The sequence below is a fragment of the Plecotus auritus genome (genome assembly GCF_963455305.1).
Source record: "Plecotus auritus genome assembly, chromosome: 4".
NCBI classification, from domain to species: Eukaryota; Metazoa; Chordata; class Mammalia; order Chiroptera; family Vespertilionidae; genus Plecotus; species Plecotus auritus.
In genome coordinates, this window is record NC_137775.1 from 110,120,737 (window position 1) to 110,139,164 (window position 18,428).

The window sequence follows — 18,428 nt, forward strand, 5'->3', positions numbered from 1 at the left end:
GCCTCTCCCCCAGAACTCTCCCCCAGGCCTCTCTCAGCTTTTCTGGTTGTCCATAGCTCGTGGTGTCCTTGGCTTGTGGCTGCATCACTCTGATCTCTGCTTCCGTCTTCCCAGGGCCATCTCCTCTGGGTCAGTCTGTGTTTTCTCCTCTTCTCTCTTTGGTCATTGGATTTAGGGCCCAACCTAATCCAGGATGATCTCATCTCAAGATCCTTACTTTTCCAAATAAGGTCTCCTTCCAACATGCCAGGAGGAGATAGCTCTTCATCCCACTATAGAAAGGCAAGTGGAATGGGAAGCCGCTATTCTCGGGGAGAGACTAGCATGCACAAAGCAGATACGGAAACAAGGATCACATTCCCAAAGGAAGTATCAATGGTAAGGTTCCTAGGGGATGTGATGGGTTAGAGTTCGATTTCTAGAAACATGAAATGATGTGTGTGGCGGGGGGGCTTGGGGGGAAGGTGTAGTAGTGGGACCTGTCATGAATTATTGAGCCAAGGGTGGTATGTAGTCAGATCTTTAGAAAGAAAAATGTGTATTAATTGCTTGCATTTAAACTTAGGTGTGGCATTTTCAAATTGTTTTATTAACCTTTGCAAATTAAATACTTTACCACATATTTTCTGCTTCTCAAAGGCACTCTTTAGCAGCTCCCTTGAACAATGATGTTGGGTTAGCATATTATTATTGGAAGGGTAGTGAGATTTCATGTCATTCCACAAACAACCTCCTCTGGTAGACCAGTAACTCAGGTGCCAGTAGAATACTCTATAATTATGCTTCTACCCAGTGAGTTATAAAATAACAAAAGAACGGAACGTTGTGATACTATCTTAACCCCAGTTACCTGCTGAATAATGAGAATGTGAACTTCATGCCTGCTCAGGAATGTTATAATGCATTCCAAACAACCTGTTATTGTTGAAAGGTTTTGTTGTTTTTTCTTTTTGGTTGAACTCCAGATCACTCTAGTTTTCACTATTTCTGTGTATTTTTCTTTTCAAGTGAATGTGTGTGTCCTCAGCCTTGACTCAACAAAGGCTTCATCGTAATATAAATAACACAAACGAAGCCACCTAACATCAGAAAGCTATACTGTGTGTGGAGAAGCAATGACATTTTAGAACATTTCACTTTCTTTACCTAACTTAAATGCTGACACTTTTGTTATTGATGTTGTTTTATTACATCAATGACCATCTATTCATAGTGAGAACCAAAATAAATTTTGTTGTAATTTGTTTTACATATTTAACATTTTGCTTTTGCTTTGTTGAGTCAAGCTTTCTACATTTAAGAAAAGTATTGTACTCCTCGAGCCCCAGAACCCCAGTCTAATCCTAAGAAAAACATCAGCCATCCGGCCGAGGGGGTCTCCCAGGACCCGCCCAGCCCTCTTCAGAAGGACCCAGGCCACCACACAAGGAAGGTCTGGGAGAGCGTCACAGCCACGAGGCATGTCCGGGAGACTCGGCTGAACACAATGTGCTATCCTGGAGAGATTAAACACTAAGGAAATCTGAGTAACGAATGGATTTCTGTTAATAATTAGTTCACTATTATTTTATCGGTTCATTAGTTGTAACAAATGTAAGACATCAGTGATGGAGGAGACCTGGCTCTCGCTGTTGGGGGCTGGTGGATGCTCGGGAAAGAACCTGGGGAGCCCCACTCCCTCACCACTCTCTCTTCCTGAGGACACACACACAGAAGACCCCAGAGGTCCAGCCCCCGACAGGTCCCTGCTGATGTGGAGGCTGCAGGTACGAGCAGGGGAGTTCGGGGGAGGACATGGGGAGAAGTCAAAATCAGGGCAGACTTGGAAGAACCTGGAGTGTGCTCCACACTTACACCCAGATCCGTCAGCGGAGGGGAATGCCCTGTCGGCTTGCACACAACCTCTCACCAGTCCTAACGTAGCACTGGATTATAGCTCAGAGTATGAAATAAATGTCATGAGTCCACATTGAGGTAGACAGCAGACAACTCCTGCAGTATGGAAGGAGGGAGAGTACAGTGGAGACAGCTTCTACCTGAGCCAGGTGAGGTGTCATGTTGACAGCAGATGCACCCTTGATGTAGTGGGATGAGGGGTGTTTTACCTGTAGTCTCCCTCCCAGCACACAACCCCAAGGTTGAGATCATAAGATCCATGCTACAGACTGCTCAGTGCCCCTCTAAACGGTCAAGATAATCAAAAACAAGGTCTGAAAACTGTGACCATCTGGGGGAACAAGGAGCTGATGACTAACTGTGCCCTCCTGTTTGGGATCCTGGATCAGATAAAAGGGCATTAGGGAAATTAAGGAAATCCAACAAAGTGTGAACTTTAATAATAACCTATGTGTCAGTGTTGTCCGTTAGTTGTGATAAATGTGCCACAGTAATATCAGATGTTAACTTCAGGGGGAATCTGGTGTGGGGTGTGGGTATACCAGGAACCGATTCATTATCACAGCTTTTCTCTAAATCTAAAGTTGTTTAAAATAAAATGTTTATTTAAATATTTTTCAAAAATCAACAGAGGATTTAAAATGTACCTTAAAAATTTGTTTGACACTAAACTTAGAGCTTAAAATATTAAGTTTGAGTATTTCTTTTTATAACATTTTAAGATTTTATCTCAGATATTCATATTGAGATATTACCATCTATAATATGTGTGCTCCTTTTATGAAAAGGCGCAATTCAATTAATGAACAAAATATTTTGTAAGGTTTCCTTTCTGGGTGATGGATTATTACGTTTTATTATAGTTAGTTTTCCTCTTGATTTCATTTATTTGAACTTCAGGAGTATGGATTTGGCCGGCAATGTGTAACCTAAACATTAGCTAAGAGGATGCTTGACTGTAGCGATCTCTTTGCCTCTGTGTCTGACAAATCCCCACTGAGCAGGCGGCAAGGAAACAGCACGTCTCATGGCAGGACAGTCGCGTCCTTGGCGATGGGGGCACAGTGCAGAGATGGTCAGAACTGTCTGTGCAGCTGTTCTGAGACCTTCTGTGCTTCAGTTCCCCTTGTAAGACTCCCGTTTTCCCATAGATCAGTATTTCAGGGAACATGGAAACACGCAAACTTAAAGGTCATCGCCCATTTTTCAACTGCCAAGCGACCGGAACAACAGACTGGTCACTATGACACGTACTGTGGTGGCCAACCAGCACGATCGGGGCCCTGATCAGCCCCCCGCCCTCCGACCTCCCACGTCCCTTCTCCCTTCTCCCCGCACCCGCCGGCCCGGCCCCCATCAGCCCCCATCAGGGCAGCCGGCTGGACCCCACCCATGCACGAATTTGTGCACCGGGCCCCTAGTTCACGCATAAACCCCACACTTGCCCTGGGTCGTGCCCGCAATGCTGTTGTGACAGTTGATGTCTCTCCTCCATTTGGGCATCAGCCAGAGGGGACCCTGGCCTCTAGCACAGCGGAAGTGTTGGTAGCAAGGCCTTACCTGCATCCAGTTCTCTTATTTCATTATCTCTGCCTGGGGCAGCCTCCTAACCAAAACAGGCAGGAGTGATTCTTATGACAAGACAGTCTGAAGTCCATGCACAGTCCGACTGACAGGTCTCCTGCAGCCTCGACCCTCACTGCACAGAGCTGCCACCTGCTTACCGACACGTCCTAGTCTGACTGTTTCCTTCCCTGGCTCACTTCCCCTGGCCTCACGGTCAGCTTTGGGAGAACCCACACTAAGACCCTATGCAATAAATAGTAATTGACTGAATTAATATGCTAGATCAGTGGTCAGCAAACTGTGGCTCATGAGCCACATGCGGCTCTTTGGCCCCTTGAGTGTGGCTCTTCCACAAAATACCACAGCCTGGGTGAGTCTATTTTGAAGAAGTGGCATTAGAAGAAGTTTAAGTTTTAAAAATGTGGCTCTCAAAAGAAATTTCAATCGTTGTACTGTTGATATTTGGCTCTGTTGACTAATGAGTTTGCCGACCACTGTGCTAGATGAGGAAGATCCTGATCATTCAAAGTATCCAGGAAAGGAAAGAATATTAGAGCTTACAATCACTGTGAACGAGACATAAAGTGATGATTGGTGAGAAGTGCATAGAGGATGCTATACATATTCAGAGGAGGAGGCCATTGCCTACCTCTTTCCTCACCCTTCTGGCTCAGGGTGCTCACCACCTGTGAGAGCCCGTGTGACCCTTTGCCCATGGCCAGGCGCCCTCCTTCTCTGCCAGCATGTGAGCTGGGAGGGCAGGGACCGTGTCTGCCATGTTCATCTTTGTTCCCAACAGCAGGAACAGTACCTAGCAGACAGCAGTGCCCCACAGGTATCTGCCCGCCATGCCCAGCCACACCTGGCCACGCCCGGCCACGAGCAGATGCAGATGCAGCCGCATAGTCTCCATGAGGAGCTGGATGGAGTCTTGGACAGATTGAAATCCCAGCGTGCTCACTTCCTAACTGTCTGACTTTGGGCCGGTTACTTCACTCCTGTGAGCCTCAGTTTGCTCATGTGAAAGTGAAGAAATGAAGGCATCACCCTCAGGTTGTTACATAAATTAAACAAGGGAATTCAATGTAACATCTGGTGTTACAGTGTGAAGATGCTTGTTCCATAGTGAGCACATAGATGGGGTTTGAGGTTGGGTTGAAATTGGAGAATAAAAGGCAAAGAAGGATATTTAAGTTAAAGCAAATTGAATGAATTCAAGCAAGTGCGATTAAGGACAGTAGGGAACCCAGTAGGGAGCTGTTTGCCTGGACCTGAGAATATGACGTGGGGAAACAGGTTACGGGGAAGCCAGATCACTGAGGCTCCCGGGCGCGGACCAAGACGTGGGACTTGATGCACAAGCAGGAGGAGAGACAGTTGAGGAGGGGCCTGTCCAGGGACTGATGGGAATGATGTGGTTAGGGTTACAGTGCCCGGAAGAGAGGTCAGAACTGGAAACAGGCGTGGCAGAGGTTCACATAGTTGATCATGAAGTTGGCAAACAGTCAGTACACACTGTTTCCCACAGTAAGAAATGTAAGAACAACGAGGGTCCTTCCAGCCAAAGAACTTGGGTTGGTTTTATGTGGCCATCTAAGTCTTCCCACACTGCACGGAATGGCGGGGGAGGGAGGGGTCCTCTGTAGATCATCACAGAGTTGGAGATGCCCATTGAGCTGAGCCATGGAGACAGGCTGGGAGTTAGGTCACGGCAGGCCGGGGCAGTAGGGCCATCATACCCGAGAAGAGCACACCTTTGGAATCAAGAGGCATCTGGGTTCAAATTCTGGTGCCACAGTTTCTCAGTCATGTCCATGAGCTGAGGGTAGTGAAGGAGGAGTTGACTAGGCTGAGAAGAGATGGAAAAGCATTCCAGGCCAAGAACCCAGCCGCTGAAGCCCCTGCAGAAGCAGAGGGCATGACCTTTAGGAAGGACTAAGAGGAGATGGGGGCTGGAGGAAGTCCTGGGGAGATGGGGGCCAGATCTTTCAGGGCAGAGTCTCCTAGGCTGTGTCGGGATTCTTTTTTCTAAAGTCCTTGGGAGCCATTGAGTCTTCAGCAGAGGGGTGATGTGGTTAGATTTGCGTCTGGCAAAACCATTCTGGATGCCACATGGACAGTTGGAAAGGGAACAAGATGGAAAGCAGAGACCAGTTAGGAAGTCAGGGTATTTATATCAGGTTGAGGGCAGTGGCCACGGAGGTAGAGAGAAACAGATGGATTTAAGGGAGAATTGGGTGATAGCCCTGGCTGATTTGGCTCAGTGGATAGAGCATCAGCCTATGGACCAAAGGGTCCCGCGTTCAATTCTGGTCAAGGGCATGTACCTCGGTTGGGTTGCAGGTTCCTCACCGGCCTGGACCCTGGTCAGGGCGCTTGTAGGAGGCAACCAATCAATGTGTTTCTCTCACATCGATGTTTCTCTCTGTCTCTCTTTCACTCTCTCTAAAAATCAATGAAAAAATATCCTTGGGTGAGGATTTTAAAAAAAGAGAAAGAGATTTGCATGATAAATTGGTGAAGATGAAGGAGGCGATATGACGAGGATGCTGCCTAGATTTCTGTATCATTGGTCGGGTGGCGGTGCCACTCACTTAACTAATAAATATGCTGTAAACCCCACAATACGCTGTCATCCCTTTTGTCAGTAGTCAAGTAACTTTTACCAGTTAACTGCCACGCGTCCAAAATGGAAACCATCCCCATTTCTTCCATATGCACTGGAATATTTGTGAATTTTCTTTATAAACCCAGAGGTGTCACTAACAAGTCTGATTTTAAAATTGGGTGACCAGAGTTGATATGCGAGGTTTGCGGCTAATGGCATCCAGAATGGTGTGGTGTGTGGGGAAGGTCTGCCGCTTGCGTCTGTAGATGTTTGGGATGTATGGTGGGTTTACAGTGACTTAAATAAGAAAGATGTACATTTGTCCACATGGTTACTGTTTTCAGTGTGCTTTTGTGTGGGTTCATATTTCCATATGACATTTTCATAAATGGTACCTTCATGTGAAATGAAATTAATTTTCAGTTGTTCACTGCCAGTATGTAGAAATATGATAGCATGTTCTTTGTTTATTAACTCTGCTTCCTGTGACTTTGCTGAACTCTTTTTATTAAAGATCTGGGAACTTTTTGTAGAGTCTTTGGTATTTTCTCTGTAGAAAATCAGATAGACTGCAAATAAAAGCAATTTTGCTTTTTCCTTTTCAATCTGCGCGCTTTGTGTTTTTTCTTGCCTTAGTGTGCCAGCGAGGCCCTCCAGCCCGGCATTGCGTTGTCAGAGGGAACATCCATGTCTTCTCCTTACTCACACAGGGAAAACACTCCATATTTTCCATTAAGTCCATCAGCAGTAGGTTTTCCATGCCTACTCTGCATCCCTTCTGGGGAGTTCTTTATTATCACTGATATTTGCCTTTTTTTCGTTCCTTCTTAGCAGAAGACTCGGAGGGTGGCGTTTACATGAGATTCATGAGGTCACACAAGTGTTACGACATCGTCCCAACCAGTTCCAAGCTCGTGGTCTTTGATACTACGTTACAAGTAAGTGAGCCCGGTTTTCATGACTTATCGCTGTGTTATTGGGATGGCTACCTTGGGAGGTCATTTCAGTCCGAAAATCCCCGCAGACGCGTACTGGGGCCTCCCACGCTCCGGGCGCTGTGCTGAGGTTTTGTCTGAGTTCCTCATCTTCATGGCAGCCTTATGGGGAACGTGCTGCCGCTGTCCTCTTCCTACGGAGAAGGAAACTAAAGTTCTAAGTTAAAGAGCTTAAATCACCAACTGAAACCGCAGATTTAGAATTTAAGATCTTGGTCCACAGAGCGGGTGGGGATGGGGTCTGGACCGCAGTCTGTGTGGCGTGCATGCCTCCCTCAGTGTGTGCAGGTTGTTGTTTTTTATTTAGGAGAATATGTCACAAGTTAATCTTATCTAATAAAAGAGTAATGTGCAAATTAACCATCACTCCGCTACACCCACAAGCCATGCCCACAAGCCAATCAGGAGCAAATATGCAAATAAACCCAACCAGGATGGCTACGGCCACAGAGAGCAGGAGGGAGGCTTGGGTTTCCCCGGCAATGGAGGAAGCCAAGCTTTCCGCCTGCCCTTACCGGCCTAGGCCTCCACTCAAGGCTACAAAGTTTCAATGATAGAAGATACATAAACCCAAACAAAGATGGTGGCAGCCACGGAGCTGAAAAGAGCAGGAGGCTAGGGTTGCCCCCGGCGATGGAGGAAGCCAAGCTTTCCGCACACCCTAGCCGGCCCAGGCCTCGCTTAAGGCTACAAAGTTTCAATTATAGAAGATACATAAATCCCAATAGAAATGGCTGCCGCCACGGAGCAAGCAGAAGGCTTGGCTCCACTCCAGGCTACAAAGTTTCAATGGTAGAAGATAAATAAACCCCAGATACCAAGGCCTCCACTTGGGTCGCCAGGGGGCGTGGTCGGCCTGCAAACCACCACAGGCCCCACGCCCCAAAGGAACCCCCACCCTGACACCCTTCGGGGCAAACCAGCTGGCCCCCACCCGTGCACCAGGCCTCTATCCCATCTAATAAAAGAGTAATATGTAAACTGACCATCACTCCAACACACAAGGTGGCTGCCCCAATGTGGTCAAAGATCCTGCCCCCATATGGACACAAGATGGCCACCACAAGATGGCCAGCAGGGGAGGGCAGTTGGGAGGAACCAGGCCTGCAAGGGAGGGCAGTTGTGGACGAACAGGCCAGCAGGGGAGGGCAGTTGGGAGGGACCAGGCCTGCAAGAGAGGGCAATTGGGGGCAATCAAGCCTGCAGGGGAGGGCAGTTAGGGGTGACTCAGCCAGCAGAGGAGGGAAGTTGGGGGTGACTGGGTCTGTAGGGGAGGGCAGTTAGGGGTGACCAGGCCTGCAGGGGAGAGCAGTTGGGGGGGACCAGGCCTGCAGGGGAGAGCAGTTAGGGGTGACCAAGCCTACAGGGGAGGGCAGTTAGGAGTGACCAGGCCAGCAGGGGAGGGCAATTAGGGGCAAACAGGCTGGCAGGGGAGCAGTTAGGCATCAATCAGGCTGGCAGGGGAGTGGTTAGGGGGTGATCAGGCTGGCAGGCAGAAGCAGTTAGGAGCAATCAGGAAGGCAGGCAGGCGAGCAGCTGGGAGCCAGCAGTTCTGGATTGTGAGAGGGATGTCCGACTGCCTGTTTAAGCCCGATCCCTTGAGGGGTCCCAGATTGGAGAGGTTGAAGGCTGGGCTGAGGGGCAACCCCCCCCCCCCCGGTGCATGAATTTCATGCACTGGGCCTCTAGTTTGAAATAATACTGATGAAAAAGAAAAAAAATACTATGGTGTATAATCTCCTGAGAACTTTATTGATCTTTTTTAGAAAATTTAAACATGTCCATTTTGGTATTAAAACTGTGCTTTTTATAGCTCATTTTATACCAATATGACTATTGAAAAGTGCAAATAATACGTTCAGTGTAATATCAAATGTCCCCATACATACATGTCTGCGTTTAGCGGCTCTAAGACACGTCTTTGCCAAGAAGGATTGTCTTTGGTTGTGTTCTCCCCAGAAGTAGCGACAGAGCCAGAAATTCCTGGGAATCACACTTTATTAGGGTCCTTCCCAGGAGATTTCCGAAGGGGCTAGGGAGCCTCAGAAGGTGGAAGCCCTGCAGGTCAGATCTCAGACAAGGGCCCCAGGAGGGCACTGCACTGACGCGAGGCAGCAGGCGAAGGGTTAGGGTCAGGTGTCCTGGCTGTTCTGGGAGAGGTGTGCCCAAGCTCTGCCCGCTCTGCCCTGTGCTCTGGGACCCCGCCTCACCCGCCCCAGCCTGGTCTGTGTCACTTCCAGCGGCTCACCCGTCCCAGGTCTTTTTCAGAGGACACCTGGGCTCTTGGGGCCACTCTGCCTGCATCCCTTCTCGGGAATGTAAAAACCGGCCTTGTTCTCGTTGAGTTTTATTTCCCAGCTGGTTTTGATTAGCATATAGAAATACAACTGATTTTTGTAAATTGACCTGATTTATACTTACAATTTTGCTAAATTCACTTACCAGGGACCCTTTAAGGACCCTATACCCTGAAGAGGAGAGGGAAGCTGCAAACATTATTATAGGAGGAACATAACGGACAGTAGCTCTAGAAGTGTGGTCTCTACCACTCTAACTACAGATTTCAGGAGTCCAAGAACTAGAAAGTCTGAATTCCCCAGCACCGTGGTCAGCAAACTGTGGCTCGCGAGCCACATGCGGCTCTTTGGCCCCTTGAGTGTGGCTCTTCCACAAAATACCATGGCCTGGGCGAGTCTATTTTGAAGAAGTGGTGTTAGAAGACATTGAAGTTTAAAAAATTTGGTTCTCAAAAGAAATTTCAGTCGTTGTACTGTTGATATTTGGCTCTGTTGACTAATGAGTTTGCCGACCACTGCCCCAACAGAACTGCTGGGTCAGCCCAGCTCACTTGCTGCCATCCCCAAAGGTTCACTTCTCCAAGGACCTGGGTACTAACCGCTGGTTTCCCGCCACCAGAAGAGTGACAGCCACCGAAGCCTGAGTCGGCTTTCACTCAGCTTCTCCCTCACCAGGAAACTATCTTTCTCCTGAATTTAGAATTTAGCCAAAGTGAGTAATACGTGAAAAATGCAGGGCCAGCCTGCCATGAGGAACATCTGTAGGCCAGCGGTTCCCAGAAGTCCCTCCCACCCAGGCTCTGGGTGTGGACGGGGACAGGAGGTGGCGCAGCTGGCACCAGCGCAGGAGCAGGAGGCATGGCTGGGGCAGCTCCTTACTCTCCGGGCCTGTGTCCCTCACTCTTTGGGCACCTGACCATGGCCAGCTGTGGCTGGACGGGCCAGATAACACACGGACACTCAGGCTGCATGGTCACTTGGCATTTCCTCATTCGTTGTTCAGTCTCTACCAGGGCCCAGTGGGAAGCCAGGAACCATTTCTCAGAAGGAAAAAAATAATCTGCAGAAAAAGACGGGGTTTCCACCACCATCCCCCCACCCCCCGCCAAATCCCTAGAATCTGCTCTATGGGTCCCCTGTTCCCTGTTGGTGCCTGACGGGGCTTCCTTTGCGCGTATCCTTGGCTGTGACTCCGCTGGTCATGGGCCGCGTGGACCAGGAGCCTGCACTTGATGCAGAGGGTATTCCTGCTCTGGTCCCCTCTGAGAACAGCTGGCTCGTCAGTAAATATGTCGGAGCAGCCACTCAGGTCAGTGCGTGTTGTTTCCAAAAGCCCAGATGGGTGGCCCGCAGGCCATGTGCAGACTTTCCAGAGGCCGTCTGACACTCCAGCCAGCGCCTCCCCCTCTGGGTGGCAGGTGTCTCATGAGGCATCTGAGGCGTTGCTGCTTCCTACGCATCAGATCCAGTGAGCAGTGTCACCGACAGTGGCCCTTTCCAGGTCCACACAGACCACTTGGGGCCTGAGAGACAGAGTGTGTCTCAGCAACAGCAGCCAGTCCCCGAGACACCACACCCGGAGGCCGCTGCAGTTGGCCCTCAGGTGATCAAGTGGACAGTTCCTCGAAGTCACTCAAGAGGACACAGTCACAGAGCAATTTAATGGGGAGCTTAGGGGTGGGGACTTCCCCTCCTTGAGGGCAGAATGTCTGCCTGAGTGAGGTGCTATTTTTCTACAAGGTATTTGTCTGGCCCTCCACCCCCGCTTTATTTATTCAATCATTTATAGCAGTATAGGTGCGTGGAGATATATACATACACACATACATATATATATATCTCCCATTAGGTTACAACCCATTATTACTTTATTTTCTTATTCAAATTATTCCAGTTAATATGATTGTTAATTATGCCAATGAAAGGGAAAATAAGCAAGTATCCAAATCATTGACTGTTTGCCAAGCACACGTTTTTAGAAGAAAATGTAAAAAATATAGGATGAAGAACATAGAGTCCAAAGTGAGTCAAAGAAGGGATGACCAGGCCGGGCTGCCAGCTGATTTCAGTTGGGATTGAAATGGGTAGGGGGGGCCTTGCATATTTTAAAAGCTGGGAGGAAAGGGCAGGGCTAGCCTGCTGCTCAAAATTCTGGCCACAGGTGGCAACAAAGAGGAAGTGACCCTCTTCAGCTCCTGGTGTACTTCCTAATTTTCAAAGAAAATGATCTTCAAAGTGAAAAAAGTATAATAAATGGTGATTAGGGGAAATGAAAGCCTGAGATCACTGTAGAGATCACAGGAGGGCACCCGTCTGCATAAATCAGACTCAGATGAGTCAGGTCCTAGTATAATGAGGATGGATAGCCAAGCTCTTACAACACTAGAGGAATTGTGGAGAATGGTCAGTCCCAGGTAAGATGTTTGAATGGATAATTAACAAAAAAACAGAAGAAGCAGTCATTTCTAGGAAGCTGTCATGCATTGTAATGCCAGTGGGTGTTTCCCAGCATCTGGAAGGGTTCAGGAATCTGGAGAAGGCACTGCGGCGTAAATTAATAAAGAGACTAGAAATATAATATATACTAGAGGCCCGTTGCATGAAGATTCATGCAATAGGCTTTCCTTCCCCTGGCTGCCGGCACCAGATTTCCTCCGGCACCCAGGACTCAGGCCTTCACACTGGCCGCCGCCATCTTTGTCGAGTTAATTTGCATACTCACTCCTGATTGGCTGGTGGGAATCGCGAAGTGACGGTCAATTTACATATTTCTCTTTTATTAGTGTAGATTTGTAATCCATGGGGGAGCCAGAGGAGCTTAGTTATAGGAACCAAGTTCTCCTGAATCTCTGGACCCTTCTTTCTTTATTAACACAATTTGTCCTAAGGCAAGGTAGATATACATATCAAAGGTTAAGGTTTAGTATACAGAGGCATTGTCAGTTTTGGGGGAACTGCCTTCAGCTGTTCAGGTGTTTGGCCAGCAGAAGGCAATAACATGTAGATTAAAATGCCCTCAGTTGTCTGGTAACAGGCAATAATATATGCATATCTTTAGGTGTGGGGAAATGCCTTCGGCCATTCCAACAGGCAATAATATGTATCTTCAGCCCTGCTGAAGCCTCAAGATTCCATCAACCTTTTGATGAAACTTCTTGCATTTATGACATGCTGGAATTAGCCTCCAGCACATTGACAGAAAACAAAGGTCACGGAAGGTGAACCTTGTAGACCATGCCAGGCATGTCTGGTTTTCTGTTGGCAGCTGCAGGGCCTGTGTGATGTCCCAATGGATAAGAGGCAGACTTTGCAGCTCAGTGAGTGAATTAACAACTCATTTGGACCTTGAAGAGGATGTTGATTAAATCTCCATCAGCCTGGATTGAGGTTTCTGGTTATATCAGGGCCTCTTGTGGGCCATTTCACATCACCTGTTCCTCCATCCACCACCAGCCTCAGCCCAGCACAGGCGCCTCCGGCTTCTGTAACCAATGGAGGACATAAGCTGGTGGATAAATGCTCCCTTGCACCCTCAGAATGGGCAGTCCTGAGAAGATCCGAATGTAATGAGTGTCAGTCTGCCCACACTTGCAGTTACCCACCCACATCCTGACCCACCTGCTGGCCCATTTCAGCCCTTCCATCCTCCATGCCTTGCCCTGGAATCACGTTCCCAACAAACTTGTGCAGGCCAGGCTCTGCCTCCCGGGACCCAGGCTTAGACACATGTCAAACCCCACTGGATTCTTTTACTGTAAGGTCATCTGATTAACAAATGACTTGAAACCAGGAAAATAGCTGATAATAATATCCAGAAAGATTCTTCAACAAGCTAAATCATTCTTAGGACCAGTCACTAAATAGATAAAAGGATAGCCTCTCAGTACTCCAGAAAAGAATGAAACTGGGGGCTAACCACTGTGGGGTGGTGAGGAGGAATGCATGGCCCTTATACTCAGCTCACAGACTGCTAGGAATGTGGAACCATGGAATTCCAGAATAAAAGTCACTTTAATTTAGAATTTTGAAGGCATCCTTCCATTACCTCTAGCTGCCAGTGCTACTGAAGGGAAAGCTGTGTTTCTTTTTTTATCTCCATCTTTTATATATGTGACTAGAGGCCCTGTGCATGAAATTCGTGCACTGGGGCGGGTCCCTCAGCCTGGCCTGCGCCCTCTAGCAGTCTGGGAGTCCTGGGAGGATGTCCGACTATGGCTTAGTGGGCCTAAGCCGTCAGTCAGACATCCTTAGCATTGCCTTGGAGGCGGGAGAGGCTCCCACCACTGCCGCTGCGCTCGCCAGCCGTGAGTTCTGGCTGAGCAGCGCTCCCCCTGTGGGAGCACACTGACCACCAGGGGGCAGCTCCTGCGCATCATAGTGACTGGTCATTCCACCATTCGGTCATTTTCATATTAGCCTTTTATTATGTAGGCTACGCTGTAGATGAGGCCCCCTAGAACCATAAGAAATGCAAAAAAATTCACTGTTAACTTATTTTCGAATTGCCCCCATTTAAAATCAAATTGCCCCCCCCCCCCGCCCTGTGGGGCGTGTGCTGTACCTTGGGAACCAGTGGGCTTGACACGTTTACTCTCTGAGCTTCATTTCTGAATACATACGCATATACCATGGGAACTGTAATCTCTTCTCCGCCTGCCTCACTGGGTTGTCCTGAGGAGGTTCTGAGCTAATAAACCTAGAAATGTTTCATTATGTAAGTGATGTCTAAACGGGAAGGGATTGTTATTTTTAAGATCACAGGTACCCTTGCAGGTAGCAGGTGCCTATTAGGGAGGAGGGCATGATTGTTTCCTGGGACTGTAGCTATGGAAGCTTTGCAGAGGGTTCCACAGGCTTCGGAGAGGCGGGCTCTGGCCAGCAGCCCTGTAGCGGTGGTCATCCCTGGAGGTGCTGGCAGGGGGCAGGGCGTTAGGGGGGCACTAGGGGGACGGCAAGGCTGAAGGGGAAGTAACTGTCAAACCTTCCTGCTTGGTGCCATTCTTTAAATTGTACGTGGCTGTTTTGCAGCTGTACCTGCTCAGGGCGGGGCTCCAATCTACTGGAGCGGGGTGGGGGCTGGGTCAGCATGGAGCCAGGTGGGCTAGGAAGGCGGGTTTAGCCGTGCCCCCAGCGAGGTTTAGCGCCCTTCCGCTGCCCAGAAGGTACTGCTGCTGTTGGGGGGGAGGGCGGGGGGGAAGGGTCCAACCCTGGGGGCCGCTCAGGCCTGTCTCCGGGTCTGGAGTTGTAGGGAGGAGAGGCATGCCCAGCCCAAGCCGTGGGGGCCCGGCAGCAGTGGGCCATGGGCCCCAGGTGCCTCCGGGGCACTGATGGGTGGTCGCAGGTGTGCTATTGTTGTGGGCACCCCTGGCGGGGGTGGCTGGGGAAGAATTCAGGAGTCGGAGGTGCAGGCTGCAGCTACCCCCGAGGCTGGGTCTTCTCCCCGCCGGTCAGGCTCCCAGTCTCCCCGGGGTTACAGGAGCTGGGGTAGGGTGTCCGTCTGTCCCCCCGGGTTGCGGAGACTGGGATAGGGTGTCCGTGCAGGGGGATTGGAAGAGCTCCCCGTGGCCACTTCCTCTTCCTTCCTTGCAGTCCAGGATCCTATCAGGCGCTCTCCTCAGACCCCCAGGAACTTGTCTCCAGCTGCCCGCCCCCTGCTGCAAGTGCATCAATATGCAAATTGGTCGTATGGGGACACTGTAACGGCAATTAGCCTATTACCTCTTTGTATGTATAGATTGTCATCCCCCCTCCTTGAAGCTTTTGGGGTTTTCTGTTTGTATCTGGTTCTCTGGAATTTCACACTGTGTGCCTGGCCTGGTTGTGGTGGTTTGCATTCCTCGTGCCTGGCACGCCATGTGCCCCTGGAACCTGACACATGTCGCTCAAGTCCGTCCTCTAGCATTTCTTCAGTGGTTTCATTCCTGCTGTTTCCCTTCTTCCTTCTTTTCTCTTTTCTTTTCTTTCTTTTTTAATCCTCACCAATGATATGTTTTTATTGATTTTAGAAAAAGAGAGAAACGTTGATGTGAGAGGGAAACATCAATTGGTTGCCTTCCATACAACACCACAACCGGGGATCAAACCCACAACCTCGGTATGTGCCCTGACCGAGATTCAGAACTGCAGCCTTCTGGTGTGTGGGATGACACTGCAACCAATTGAGCCACCTGGCCAGGGTCCTGCTGTTTGCCTAACTTTGGAAACTTCAGTTAGCAGATCTTGGGCCCCCTGAATTGATCCTTGAGTATTCTGATCCTGTATCTTCTCATTGCCTCTTGTTCTGCATTTTGGAAGGCTCTGTTTTCCTGACCCACCAGGTGGAATATGTATAAAACTACAGCTTCTGCAACATAACACATTGCAGACAGATCACGAGAATTCTCGTGTTCTAAGGCTGTGGCCAATCACAAGAATTCTTTAAAAAGATATTAGCTTATAAGAACATGTAATAAATAACTTCAAAATGCAATGGGTATTTAATTTTAATGTAAAACGTATTTTGTACTCGTTCAGTAGAAACTTACCTGGTCACTGGGTAAAGCTAGCAATGAAACTACTGGTCCGCAATGTGTTAAGCATTCAAGGTGGTGTAACCAAGTGGACACCAACAGTGTGAGGGATGCACTTCGTTCACAGGCTGGCTTCTTGCTCGTGGATTCCACCGAAGAGTAGGAGGCAGTCATCTTTTCCTTGGCAGCCCCCAGCTGTTCCTATCTGTATATTTCTGGAGCAGTTTCTCCAGAAAATAGCCTTTTGATGGTGATGCCAAGTGGCTGCAGTTATGACCAGATTTGAAAGTTGTCCTGTTTGATTTGAGACCTATCCCCGCTCCTGTGGGCCCATCCAGAGCCTCCAGCCTTGGGTGTTCTGTGTCCAGGGAGAGATCAGAGTGCTTCTGCTGGCACCGGGCTCCCCAGTCCCTCCCCAGCAAGGCTCTTCCTCTTGCGACTCGCCTCTCTCCATCTGCTTTTTGTCCTAATGATCTCCTTGTTCATTCTGCTTCTAGTCTGTACTCCGTGTAGTTTGGGGATAACTTTTCAAGGGGGAAAGTGGTCAGAGTGCTTTTACTCTGCCACTTTTAAACCTAAGGAGTCATGAGGGACACTCCACAGCAACAGAAAGAGGATTAATTAGATACCCTGGGAGTAGGGGAGGGGTCTCAGCTTCGACTGGAGTGGTGTGGGCAGGTTTTGTTGCGGAGTCAAAAGTTAAAGGTGAACTGGTTTTAATCGGTAGAGTGGAAGATTAGTCCACTTGAACTTGAAGGAACATCTATATATATAAAAAAGCCGAAGCAACCATCTGACCGTTCAACCATTCGCCTGGTAGCTATGATGCGCAATGACCACTAGGGGGCAGACGCTCTGACCAGTAGAGGAGGGAGCCCGATTTCTCACCGAATCGGCCATGGGTTAGGTTGCTGCTGGGGCACTATTGGCCCTGAATCTGCTTCACCCGCACTCCAGACCCATCAGGGGATGTTGGAGGCCCAGTGAATGGATGAGGTCCCTCAGCCTGGCCTGTACCCTCTCGCAACCCAGTCTTAGATACAATAAGAAAAAATTTTTTTGAAGTTAATTCTTCCATTTTCAAAAAATAATCTCCAACTCCTATATGCCTTCAAATATAATACAAAAGCATTTTTGCTAATATTGATAAATTCGGATCTTTCTTGTATTTCAAACTTAGAAAAATTAATGTTGAAGATCACTGATAAGATTTGGTTGAATATTTTTGACAGTATTTTTCTTCCTGACCTGGAGTTTAAAAGTATGTGTTATTTCTCTTATTTGTCTTCAGGTTAAAAAGGCCTTCTTTGCCTTAGTAGCCAATGGTGTTCGAGCAGCGCCACTGTGGGAAAGTAAGAAACAAAGTTTTGTAGGTAAGTAGTGTGCCCACCCCCCCCCCCCCGCGCCCCCCTCCCCGCAAGAAAATCTGCAACAAAGCAGAAAGCCCAAGGCATTTTAATGGGAGCTGATTGAAATTCACTCTAGTAAACATGTTACCAAACTAAAGAACATTCTTGCTTTTACATCCGGGTAAGGGAGGGCCACTAGTAATTCAAAATCACTTCCCTACTTTGATTGAATTTCCTTTGATTCAGCACCCTGTTGTCACTGGGGGATCTGATGTGCCGGTCCCTGTGAGCCCAGGGACCAGAATGTGAGGGGGAGGCTGTGGTCGGGCACCTGTCTGTGTCAGCCACCTGTGCTCACGGTTACTCACCTGTGGCCCCTCCCGGCTTCCTCCAGGGTGAACACCTTTCTGACAGGGCAAAGGAAGCATAAAAGTGGTCCATGCATTCGCTGAATCATTGTTATACTATTAACACATTGTGTAACTTATGCTATCTAAACTGCAAAACTCCACATCCTGGGAGCCATGGCAGACAGCGGGTGTCCCCTGCCTGTGCTTTACGCAGCTCAGCTGCTGGGAAAGGGTCCGTTTCCTCTTGCAGTCCCGCCTGGCAGCGTAGTGCCCCCAGCAGTGTCCTGTTTTAGAGCTGCTGGAATGCTTGATCTTGTTCTAAAGTGTTTAAAATTATTTACATGTAGCTGCAAAGTCTTTTGTGATGTTCTGTAACCATCATTAATTTTTCTCTCCTTGACTTGCCAAGTACTGTGATTAATTCCAGTTACTGTCAGGTTAAATTTCAGCTAAATTTGTGTATCTTCGTTTGCTATAGATAATTAACAGATTAATAGCTTTAAATAATATATTAAACTGTGCTTGATACGTGTACTTTAGAAGCTGTTCTAGTAACTATTCCAGGTTTGCCCATCATTTGCAATTTCTTTGTGTTTTAATAGTTTCCTATTTAACATACAATTCTTTGTTCCAGGAATGCTAACAATTACAGATTTCATAAATATACTACATAGATATTATAAATCACCCATGGTAAGTACCAGAATCCTTGTCTGATTGGAGCTGTGGTCTGTGTGTGTGTATAGGGGTTGGTTGTGTGTGCATTTAAGATTGGGGGGGGCGGGTAGGGAGTGGGGGTTTGGTACAGGGGTGATGCTGGTGGTTGATTTTTCCAAATATATATGATGTGCAGGGAAC

The 18,428-nt window shown here is 48.4% G+C and overlaps 1 protein-coding gene across 8 annotated transcripts in view; it reads left to right on the plus strand.

The window, feature by feature from the left end:
- Positions 1 to 18,428, plus strand: part of PRKAG2 (protein kinase AMP-activated non-catalytic subunit gamma 2) — a 240,043-nt gene that overhangs the window by 199,874 nt on the left and 21,741 nt on the right. For 5 of the 8 annotated variants that reach the window (XM_080665941.1, XM_080665944.1, XM_080665947.1 and 2 more), the window contains 3 exons: positions 6,902 to 7,008; positions 17,163 to 17,244; positions 18,205 to 18,263. In XM_080665941.1, coding sequence (XP_080522067.1) covers positions 6,902 to 7,008; positions 17,163 to 17,244; positions 18,205 to 18,263 — 248 coding nt within the window. The remainder of the gene's footprint in view (positions 1 to 6,901; positions 7,009 to 17,162; positions 17,245 to 18,204; positions 18,264 to 18,428) is intronic. The other 3 variants (XM_080665942.1, XM_080665945.1, XM_080665948.1) reach the window with 1 other exon arrangement.